Source organism: Eptatretus burgeri, chromosome 4 (genome assembly GCF_056783735.1).
Source record: "Eptatretus burgeri isolate ZD-2024b chromosome 4, Ebu_testis_v1, whole genome shotgun sequence".
In the NCBI taxonomy this organism is placed as follows: domain Eukaryota; kingdom Metazoa; phylum Chordata; class Myxini; order Myxiniformes; family Myxinidae; genus Eptatretus; species Eptatretus burgeri.
The window spans coordinates 6991710-7004209 of NC_140964.1; the positions used below are offsets into that span (position 1 = coordinate 6991710).

General features: G+C 45.1%; 1 protein-coding gene across 1 annotated transcript in view; it reads right to left on the minus strand.

Moving 5' to 3' along the window:
* The window catches only part of TBC1D23 (TBC1 domain family member 23), a 67890-nt gene that overhangs the window by 868 nt on the left and 54522 nt on the right, over positions 1–12500 (minus strand). The window contains exons 14-16 of the mRNA XM_085876773.1: positions 4173–4222; positions 3787–3955; positions 3377–3580 (exon numbers count right to left, since the gene is read on the minus strand). Coding sequence (XP_085732899.1) covers positions 3377–3580; positions 3787–3955; positions 4173–4222 — 423 coding nt within the window. The remainder of the gene's footprint in view (positions 1–3376; positions 3581–3786; positions 3956–4172; positions 4223–12500) is intronic.

Here is a 12500-nt window from a genome sequence, read left to right on the forward strand (position 1 = left end):
TCCTGATTAACAGGGTGTTCTATTTGTTCAGAAACATTAATGCTCCCCATCCCCCAAAGCAAACGTCAGGCACATCAATTGAAAGGGTCAGTGTTAACAAGCAGAGATTCTGGGTGAATGAATGATAACATTGGGCCTGACAGCTTTCATTGAATGAAACTATTTAAATTAGACTTGATTCACTGAATCTGTTTTCATCATATTTAACTTTTCCAAACTCCATTCCCAGAAAAGAGGATAATTATCAATCAATCAATTATCAAGAGAACATAAATAACCAAACATGCTGAACGCTTCAACTATGTGTACAAGTTTAGCATTACATCCACGTGTGCCTCTGAATATCCATTTTACGTCCAGTTTCATTGATATATCTATGCTAATAAGTGTGTGTCTGTGTGTGTGTGTGTGTGTGTGTGTGTGTGTGTGTGTGTGTGTGTGTGTGTGTGTGTGTGTGTGTGTGTGTGTGTGTGTGTGTGTGTGTGTGTGTGTGTGTGTGTGTGTGTGTGTGTGTGTGTGTGTGTCCTCAGGTCAGGTCAGGTATGGGAACATGTGCCAGAACAGCGCGTCGCTGCGTCCACTTTCCGCCGGTACTCCAGGGGCCTCCGTCTGGCCATCCCCCAGGCAGATGCCAGGCCCATCCCCATCTCCTTGAGATGCTGGTCAACCTGCTGCAACCGCGAGGCACGTGGTCGGCCCATTGGCCTCCTCCACTCACGAGACTCCCTCGCTGAGAGAATCTGGTGAGCAGGATCAGCATCAGGAAAATGAGCCACATGTCCATACAGCCGCAAGTGATGCTCACGGACCATGCAGGTAACAAATCTCATCCGAGTCTCTCTCAGCAACCGCTCATTGGACACAAAGTCCGACCAGCGATAGCCAAGGATTCTCCGAAGAGACCTGGTACCAAAGGAATTAAGTCTCCATCTCAGATCCTTGGTCAGAGTCCAAGTCTCGCATCCAAAGAGCTGAGCGAGGGGTCGCCAACAAGTCTCTCTCTTTCTATCTCTATCCCTCTTGCTTGTCTAATTTCCTTGAAGTGACTGAGGCACCTTTGGCTGTAGATCCACGTTAAGGTGATTGACGAAGGGGCTTGTGTGTTGGAGGTAAGGTTCTTTCGCTTGTAAACTGTTTTTGCTCTGTAAATACTAGTTTTGCCCTGTATACAAGTGCCTTTTCTCAATGTTATATAAGCTTTCCAAACTGCCCGATCGCCCTTTACTCAATTGATTAGACACTCGTGCGTAAATAGTGGATGGGAGTTCTGCCCCGCTGTTCCGCTTTGGTTAATTATTAGCTGACGTCCCACTTATGGTATTGCTCAGCCGTTCTTGATTTACAGTCGTTGGGTGTCGAGAGCATGGCTCCCTATCTGGAGCGATCGATTTGCCAGGAAGGTAATGTGGGACTTGGATGCGAGGACCCTACCTAAATGAATCGTCTCAGATGGCATCCGTGATTGCTTAGCAACCCATCGTGCTGTGGAGTTATCAGGGGATCGTGGGCTTCAGAGATAAATGTCGAGAAGTGGGTCCGAGAAGCCCCTTGTGATCTGGCTGCCGAACCCATAACAATGTATACCTATATGTCAGATTTCATTCCACATTGCTCATCATTTAGTGCAATTTCTCACCGCGCACTGCCTCAACCATTTATTTCAGTTTCAGATTTTTGGTTAATTTTGTTGTGAAGAATACATAAATGAAAAAAATTACCAGAAAGTGTCATTTCATATAAACATGTAAAAACAATGAAACATTTTGAACAGAAACTTTAAGTCGAGAAGGAAATCAGAAAATTTCCATGAACCGTAAACCCTCACCCAATTTGGGGAAATTACTACACATTTAAATATTAATCATTTACGTACTTACGTTATGGATTTTCCTTTAACTCTCGATCTGAATGAGCTATTTGTCACCAAGAACACACCAGGCCCACCGTTTATATGTTCTTTTTGAGCAAAGGTTCAAACAACCAAACAAACTCATCAGGTTTTTGCATCCATTGCCACACAATAAATCGATTTAAACTTTAGGATGGAGTTCCCTGTTGTAATAAACCACGTTGTTCATCTAACAAAAACGTCACAAATTTATCAAACATTCAAATTAAAGTAGAGTGTAAACGTCCAGCAAAACCGCTTTGGCAGTGTTGACCTGGCTTATGGTAGGCGGAGGTCCTCAGCTGTAATATATAACACTTCAGCACATCGTTAAACATCATTCAACGCCATTGTTTGGGCTCGCAAGATCCAACAGGTGTGTGCACTCCCCTCTAAGCTGTTTAACATGGCTTTGAACCCAGAACTGGCTATAAACTGTCATCCTGGTGTTTTTCAAGCAGCATGAGGCATCGATACGTGTCGTCCATTGGATGGACGTTAAACTGGAGGACCAGTCTCGGTTGGTGATGGATATTAAAGATCCCACGGTTTCTGTCAGTGAGAGTTTGTAAATAATGCCAGCACCCTGAACAAATGACAAATTATTTCCCCATTACATAAGGGCTCTGTAGCAGCAGCACAACAACGGCTTAGTTAATAATGGTAGCCTGGTGTTGGCTTTGTGGTTAGGGTGGTGGCTTGGGATCCGAGGGTCCCGAGTTCAAGCCCCGTTGGCCGCTGAATTAAAATACACCAGGAGGTTGACTCAGCCTATCATCCTTCCGAGGTCGGCAAAATGAGCACCAGTGTACTAGTAAGGGGGACACTGCATCAGCGGCATAGCCGCGTCCCAACCAATGATGCAACCAGCAGCCACAGGCTGCACTCGATAGAGAGAGAGAGAGAGAGAGAGTTAATAATGCAATTCGAGGGAACTCAAAATCAAATCGCACCCCAACATGCATGCACCAACACTGACGACATTGTTTTATGGCATCAAAAGGAATTAACCGCCATTTCCCAGAAATCTCCTGACAGGGCTGACAAGATGGTCTGGATGTACCACACACTCACTTCTTCACTGTGTAGCCCGGGTTTGAATCCCGACCCAGTGATAAACTGTCATCCCAGTGTTTCACAGGCAGGGTGATTCATAAATGTGTGCCGTCCATTGAATGGACTTTAAATGGGACACAGTTTACTGGCATTAGTCGGTGGATGTTAAAGATCCCACGGTGTCCTTCGGGAAGAGTAGGCGAGCTATCGCTGGCACCATCAATAAATTGCAAATTCCTGCCCTAACCAGCAGAGGGAATTCTATCAGCAGCACAGCTGCACCCTCAGCCAATGATGCTACCCCATAGCTTTGTGCTGCAAACGAACGAAAAAGAAGTCTCCTGACAGAGACTTTACACCCATGAAAGAGGCACAAACGTTATGCCCATACAAAGTAGTTTCAAGTCTATTTATTAAACAGTCATTGCTCACCTATCCACCTTTTCCAGCTCTCCCTCTCCCCAGCGTAGTGTGACGATGCGGGCCTCTCTTCGTTTGCTCGTCATCTTGCTAAGTGAAGACAGGAGACGGCGAGATGGAGGACAGTACACAAATCGCTCAATACCCTGTTTGTCCTGTTCTCGTTGCCTTAACTCCTGTACAGAAACGAGCTGGTTTGGAGTAAGAAAAAGGTGACTGGTGAAGGAAACACGAGAGGTACAGGAAAAGGAAGTGGAAGGTAGAAAAAGGGGGGAAAGGGGGTGGTCGGGAGAGAGTACAGTGGAAGTTTTTAATTCAAACTCCAATGATTGTAAATGGTCATGATGGTTCAAATTAGTACAATAGAGAGCAACCAAATGTTAAAAACCACCAAATGAAACACTCCCTTGTCTTTTACCCACCAAGGTATCAACGACCCATTTGGTAAAATTTCAGAACAGCAAAAATGTCCAAGAAGTCCAGGTTTCTTCAACCACCTCTCAATGGTCTCATTCTGTCTTTCTCGGTTGTGTCTGTCTCTCTTCTCATTCACCTTCTCTCTGCTCTCATCGTCACTGCTGTTTTCTGCATCTGTGGTTAATTATGACGGACAAAAACATGGGAATCATTATTTCACTTGCAATGTGTGAGAATGTTCGGGGGATGACATTCTCTTGAATGATCTAGTTGAACAAAGCAGAGGAAACAACACGGTGTTGTGTTGCGGAATTATCCGCAGATTCAGGAGTGAGATCATGTACGTGTTTGAATGGGAGCGTTTTGCACAAAGCAATGAAAAATACTGTACCACTGTCATTGTCAGATATTGTGAAAACTGGTTTCACTCCACGGTATGGCCTGAAACACACAGAGAAGAAGAAGAAACGTTAAACCGTACCAAACGATCGAGTTATGGCTCCGAGATGAAACCAACGTGATCTCATTGCTGGACTATAAATCCCTCATCCTTGTCCTGCAAGTAAATTATATTCAAATTAGTCTATCAATCTTAGATTATACATAAACAAATAGCAATAAAAGTAACAAAAGCAAAATCAAACTTGGAGCGCATACTTCTGCCAGGCTGAACTGTTCACGTTTTGTATCCTACTGATAGGCCGCATCTGGATCCGGATCTTAACCAAAATCGAATCGGCTTGTTCTCGTCACCGACCCAACTCATCCACGTCGTTTTGTCACAACTCGTCCACATCGTTTTCAAATATCATGCTACATATTTTCTTTTATTTGGCCCCAACACTCAATGGTGAAGGATCACTTAAATTGAAAATTCTCATATCCGGATCTGAATGTTCACCAAAATTGAATAAAGTCGTCCTCTTCACACACCCAACCTGTACACCAAGTTTCATTTTGTTCATAGCTTTTTTCTAATTCCACTGTTCATTACTTTTTGAGATATCCTGCTCACAGAGACAGACAGACTGACAAACAGGGGTGAAAACATTTGGTGAAAAGGTAACAATAGTATGTCTTTATTCTAATCACGAGCAGAGCCGACCCGTCTTTTTGCTGATGGACCAATTCGTCGTCCTGTTTGCAAAAAATTTTGAGTGAGAAGGAGAAGACAAATTTACCCATGGATAGAGTGCTTTAACCCCCAAACCCATCCCCTCCCCGTCCCTGTCCTCACCTCTAGTAACCCCAACTTTGCCCCTCGTTCATCCTGATGCCCCCTCCCACTATAATTAGAATGTCTTGAACACAATGACAGGCCTTTCCACTTTTTTTTAGGGAGGGGAAGGGTGGGATGGGGGAGAGAAGGGAAGGATGACAAATTTACCCTGGAGAAGAGTGCTTTAACCTCAGCATGGCACAGGTTAAAAAAAAACAAACACGAAATTGTAATACTCTCTGCCACCACCACTAGGTGGTGCTACATGGTAAGCTACGTGTTTTGGAAGCATGGCACGTGAAGAGCCGGGAGGGTGGCCGAACTGGGGAGACGCTGGACATACCCAGACAATACACAACTCTCATGTAAATGGCGAAAACAGGATGGTGCAAACGGCTGGATAAGGTGAGCAACAAACACCCAATCCCAAACACCACATCCACACATTCAAAAAACCCAATGAGAATCCCAACACCCACACAACCAACACCGACCTCATCATGCCCAACCCGGACGCAAAACCAGCCGTGTTCGCGCACCGGAAACACAAACACAAAAGCAACAAGTGCACACACGTGTTCACCCACACACATAAAACACCAGATCACGTGTAAATAAAAACAAAAAAAAGAGCAGAGCACCCCTTCAGTGATGTGATTTGACGTTTGTTTTTGCTTTTGCAAAATAAAAAAACAGCACTCCTCCATGTGACCTCAAGCACCAGCACGTGACCAGATATGAGCGGTCGTATTGAAATAAAAATCAGACACGAGCCGAGGCTATTGTGCCTGATGAAGCCGGCTGTGAAGCCAGTGAAATGCTGCTTTGAGACTGGGTCTGCTCTTGCTTTTTTGCTCAAATTAGCGGAGTCGATCAAGTTTTTACTTTTGGTTGGAAGCGCCTTCTTCTTCTTTAAAAATGTGTAATCCCAATCACCCAATTTAACACATAAATATATCTATGTATATAAATATGTACATACATATATATATATATATATATATATATATATATATATATATATATATATATATATATATATATATATATATATATATACATACAGCAGACTAGGCGCAAGTCTGCAGCGTGTAACTCGTCACTTCGCCTAAGTCGGCATCGTCAAAAAGTCCCGAATTTATCTCATGTTAAGTCCCAATGAATAAAGGGTCATCCCTCTGTAAGTCGTCATCTCTAAGTCGTCACTTCGTCTAAGTCATCAGATGTTGTCCGTTCCCACGTAATGTAAACTCAAGTAAATTACCACTCCTAACTCGTCACACGGAACTGCTGCCTCGTGAGAATCCCGATTTCATGGAATCGTGATGCTCGCTCATTGGTTTACACCGCCAGTGATAGGCTATTTATAACTGCGTACACACGTTGATCGCACTGCAGGAAGGACAATGGCGACTAAGCGTAAGCTTACAACTAAAACCTACCAAGAAAAATACGACATTATCCAGTTTTGCGAGGCAAACCCACTGATGAAGAAAACAGCCATAGCTGAGAAGTTGGACATCAAACGGCAGACATTGAACGATATCTTGAAGAATAAGGGCAAGATGTTTGGACAAGTGGAGAAGATCGCGAGGCCGGTGGTAAGTGTGAAACGCGTGAAATGTGTGTCCTTTGAAGATGTCGATGACGCGCTCATCATCTGGTTTTGGCAAATGTCGGCTCAGCCAAATATTCGGTTGGACGGTGAAATGTTGCTGCTGAAGGCACGTAAATTCGCTGCGGACCTCGGCCATGATGATGCCGAGACCTTGCCGATGCACTGGATAGACAGATTCAAAGTGAGGTGGGGAATCGGCAAGGTCAAGAAGTGCGGCGAATCAGGCAGCGTGGATTCGGCAGTGGTGCATGACTGGAAGGATGGCAAATTGAAAGACATCTTGGAAAGGTATCAGCCTCGGGACGTGTACAATGCCGATGAGACTGGGCTTTTCTGGCAGATGCTGCCAGAAAAGTCTCTGGGGTTCGTTGGTCAATCCCATCATGGTGATAAGCAGGCGAAGTTGTTGTCTTACAGTTGTTCATTATCTTTACTTTTGATAAACTGATTCATGAATTCCATCTTTGCTTGATCACTTTCCAACTCACCAATGAACCCCCACCTATGCCCCGAGGATTGTGTTTTCCTTTTGGTACAATAGTCGGCTCTCACACATACGTGTCCAGGCCACGCGCGACTTCATCCTTCACCCCACAGTCATCATGAATGTTCGCATACGCGCAAGTCATCACATTTCTAAGTTGTCACTTTTTTCTCGGTCCCGATGGTGACGACTTACGCCTAGTCTACTGTGTGTATATATATATATATATATATACATATATATATATATATATATATATATATATATATATATATATATATATATATATATATATATATATATATATATATATATATATATAGTTACGGCTGTGGAAATTCACAGAGCACCATATAGGTCCTAAGATCAGTTATGTCGATGAGTCTGTGTTCAGATAGATTTCCCCACCGAGGTCCAGAGGGAATTTTTCGTGTAAAAGGGCTATGATCTTTGAGTTAGCCATTTTTCTTTTACTATCTTTACTATGGACCAACCGCCATTACTACCACCACGAAGCGCCACCAACCACAACCACCTTCTTGTCAACCGCCAACATCCCCACAGACAACGAACAGCCGCCTTCACAACAACCACCTTAACCACCACCGCCCAACCACACCACCCTCACGAGCACCACAAACGCCAGCCACACCACCAAGACCACCACAAAACGCCAGCCACCCCACCATTACGACAACCACCATAACCGCATTCACCACAACCGCATTTCCACCTCGGCACACGGTTGCGAGAAGCCTGGCATTCATCGGGGGAGAACGGACGACGGCCCCACCCCCCCCCCAACGACAAACCCTGCGAGAGGATTAGAAAGTGATACTAGCTATGAAGAAAGGGAAAGAATGAGAAAGGCCCCGATTCGGCGAGGAAAACGCCCTTCTTCTGGAAGTTTCCCGCGCGTGCTGGAAGAGGGGGGCGGAAGGGAGGGGTGAGGCACCGTGGAGATAAAAGCCGCGCTGAACGCAAGCTCTGGCTCTGAAGGTTGTAGAGGTGTGTGGAGGAGAGGAAAGAGTGTGGTGTCGGAGTTGTGGGCAGTTGTGTGCAGCCGCGCTGTGAGCTGAATCAGATTGGAGTCTGGAGTCTCTGCAGTCGGTGAGGAGCTGGAGAGAGAGGAGCGCAGCAGAGCCAAGGCGCGTGGCCTGCCGGACCGTGCCTAACCGTGGGTCGCTGGAGAGGGGACATCGAGGGTCACCCTAGCGAGTCACCACGAGGGACAAGGTAGCCAGCCCAGTCCCGCGGAGCCTTTGCGTCTACACGGCTCCGTGTTTATAAAGACCCCAAGGGGTTCAGTCTACCCCTCGTCTGTCCTGGGGTTTTTTCCTTGTTTCCTTTGAATGAACGTTTTGGCGCCATGTCTTTAAGTAGAACTGTTAAGTGTGTACGTAATAAATAGACAGTTGCAGTTCTTGTCTTGCTCGCGTCTTGTCCCAACCCCCATTGATTGCATACTTGCATGCCTACCGTATATGTGTGCAAATAAATGTGCTTGTTTAAATGTTCACCCGTTCGTTGCGTCCTTTCCCTAATTGAACTGCCATATTGCACTCGGAATATAGTTGGTTGTTAAATAACCGATAATAGAATCGGGTCCAATGGGACCTCGCGATAACGCCCCGCTCGGTTATCCCAAAACGGAGCGAGCTATTTGAGCGGCTCGTTTCCAAGCGGGCCTCGTTGAGGTACAATCTCTCGGTAATCTACCCGCGCGATTAATTCGGCAAATCGACTATTCGGCGATCGGACCTGTAACGCACGGGTAAAATATGGACAAGGTTGTGGTGTGCTTAAAACATACCCGTGGCTGGTTTTCGGCATTGATCCAGAAAGCCGCGACTGAATTGCACGTTCGGTGGGCGAAACGGCCGCTATTGGTTCAATGCGGTCGTTCGCACGCCGGCGGGCGAGAACCACAACAATATATATATATATATATATATATATATATATATATATATATATATATATATATATATATATACATATATACATATATATATACATATATACATATATATATATATATACATATAAATATATACATATATATATATATATATACATATATATATATATACATATATACATATATACATATACATATATATATATACATATATATACACATATATACACATATATACATATATATATACATATATATATATATATATATATATATATATATATATATATATATATATATACACACTAGCGATACCCGTGCACATGCACAGGATAGCAGTACAACATAGCTGGTAGCAGATGACAGACCGTACACGGAGAATGACAAAAATACGCATTGTGCAAAATGCAAGTGGTACTATGGAACGCCAAGACTTCCCAAACATTGTCGGCATGTCCGCTAAGTGCCACAGCAATTTCATCGGGATCGTGTGACGGCGAGCCGAGTTTTTAGTGTGCAAGCTTGGTATTATAAAATATAAATATATATATATATATATATATATATATATATATATATATATACATATATATATATATACATATATATATATATATATATTGAAACGCAAAAGAAACTTAGCACTTGTTTGAAATGTAATAAAATTGTAACAGTTCAAAATAAAACAAACCAACAATTGCTAATTGAAACATTGGCATTTTGTTGATGACATGTCAAGTTTTTGACCAAGATACACCATCTCATCAGTTTGTTCTACAGTACAGAACAGCACAGGGTGCAATGTCAGTCCCCTTTCAATAGCGTGTGTGGCCACCATTGTTTTGGATACAGGCAGTGCATAGTCGCCGCATACTGCCTTCCAGTCTTTGGATGGATTGCTGCTGGATTCTGTCCCACTCAGTCCTCAATGTCTGAAGCAGCTCTGCACGACTCTTGGCCTCCCTGATTGAGGTCTGTCATCTGCAGAGTTGTGGAGGGTGTCTCTGTCCACCAGGGCCGATATCGTCTGGTGTGAACAGCCAAGGCGACGTGCCACCTCACGGGAGCTCAGTCCGCCTTGCAGCATGCCCAATGCATGCTGCCGTTCATCCCTTGACAATCGTGGCATGTTGATTGAAATTCCCATTTTGCACTGGCCTTTTTAAAGCCAATATCAAGACAACACGTGCAGCTCATTAAAATCATCCCGTACCCCTTGGTTAATCACTGACAGTCAAAACGGCTGTTCAACAGCTGTGCTATGAAGTGACAACTGAAGGTTCAAGTGACCATCCGTGACCTTTTTGTCTGACAGTGAGGACACCATTGTCCACAAATAAGTTCACACATTTACTACACGCAGTGTTATTGTTGAAATTTAAAGGTTTAAAAGTTGGTACGTTTCTTTTGCGTTTCAGTGTATATATAAAAACATGCATTAATATACATACAGATATATAAATAAATACATACAAATATAAATATAAATTAATAAAAAATATATATAAATATACAAATATAAATATAAATATATACAATACATAAATATATTGTTGCGAATTCGCGCCCGCCGGCGTGCGAACGGCCACGTCGCCCACCGGACGGACAATTCTGTCGTGACCCTCTCGGACTAACGCCGGGAGCTAGTCATGGGTGGGCCTTTTGGCCTCACCACGATCGTGCCAATCGGCCACCCGCGTGGGATAGGGTTGTTCGCCAAACTCGACCGACCAAAGTACCCACGCAGATGGTAGACCGGGCGATCGCACCTCGCCGCAGGTCGACTCCGGACACGGGCCGCTTCAGCGATCCGTTCCGTGCTATCGGGATAACCGAGCGGTGTTATCGTCGGCCTCGACGGTTCCGATTAAATATCGGGCGTATTAAGCCCACGACGAACCAGTTACGTGAAGCAAGATGGAGATTCAATTAAAGAAAAGACGAAACGAAACGGGAAAACAGTTCAACATGATGCACATTTATTCCGCGGCACACAGAGAGCACACATATAGTGAAACAGTCATCAGAATGCACATATAAAGCAACTAAAACAAAAACTACAATGCAGATCTACAACCGACTACGCGTACACACGGCAACACTTACACAGTTTTACTTTACAGACAGCGCCAACAACACATTTACTCAAAAGCAAAAGAAAAGGCCACGCTCAAAGACAAGGGGGCAGACGGGGCCTGTGGGCCAATATTTGCGCGGGACCTGAAGGAGCGGTCAGGTCCGCGAGACCAGGTGGGTCCTACTCGCGTCTTCGTGATGAGCCGCAAATGTGGCAACGCGGGGGTGCCCCGACTTCGTGCTCCTTCGCGGGTTTCGTCGGCACCGCTTGGAGTGGGGTGGGAACGGGGCCCCCTTTTCGCACTATCTCAGCGCGGGGGAAAGGGGGAATTGTTGATGCTCTGGGGAAAGAGTATAGCTGGCTTGCTTGGGTCCTGTGACGAGCGATTCCACCGCAACCTCGTCGCCGACCGCAGTCTTCCTTGCCTCGGACCCGAGCTCCTCAGACTCTTCCCCCAATTCTCCTCAGCCGACTGTCGAAAACCACCTGGACGCCCTCGCCTCCCGACTCCACTCCGCGCTCCAACCCGACTTGCTGCCTCGCAACAACAACTCTTGCGCAACAACTCTTCTTTCTCTCTGCCCCAAAACTCTCTTCGCTTTTCTGCCACTCGACTCTGCTTTTCTGCTCGGCGTTTTATAGGCCGGCAGGAGAACCCATATGCAAATTTCTGGATCAGGATGAGCTCGGGGGCGGAGTCACGTTCGCCCATTGGACGGAGGAAAAGGGGCGTGAATCTCCCCTGATTCTAGAATTCTAGAATTCTAGATTCATATCTCGATTCCACACAGACGCGCCTGGAGGCGGGGCCAAGCCGCCCCGCGCTTGCTGATTGGACAGATCAGAAGTGGGCGTGTAGCATTCCTGATCCGAATTCTCCTCGGAAAGGCCGCATTTTGCACTCGCGGCTCGGCGCGTATCTTGTACGATCCCAGGACAGCCTGACGCTCGGTGCCCACAAGCGGTGCGGGAATGGCCGCAGAAGGAGAGGCGAAGGTGGTGGAGGGTCCAAAGTGCTGGTCCATGACCATGGTGACGCTTGGAATGGCGGTGATGCGATGTTTGCGGGAGCGAGCTGTGAAGGTAAAGGTCGTGGCTGTTGGCGTTGTTGTTGTTGTGAAGCGGCGTTGCAGTTGGTGGTTGTTGTGTGATGGCGGTTGAGACGTGGTTGGTTCAAAATAAAGATAGAACAGAAAAACGGCTATCTTAAAGGGTCGCAGCCCGAATGAATCACATTTATTCCCTCTAAACAACGGGTTTTGGGCTAACTACACATGTACTTACAGAGATATCTCACCTACAGGACCTGAATGGTGGTTTGCGAATTTCCACAACCGTAACAATATATATATATATATATATATATATATATATATATATATATATATATATATATATAT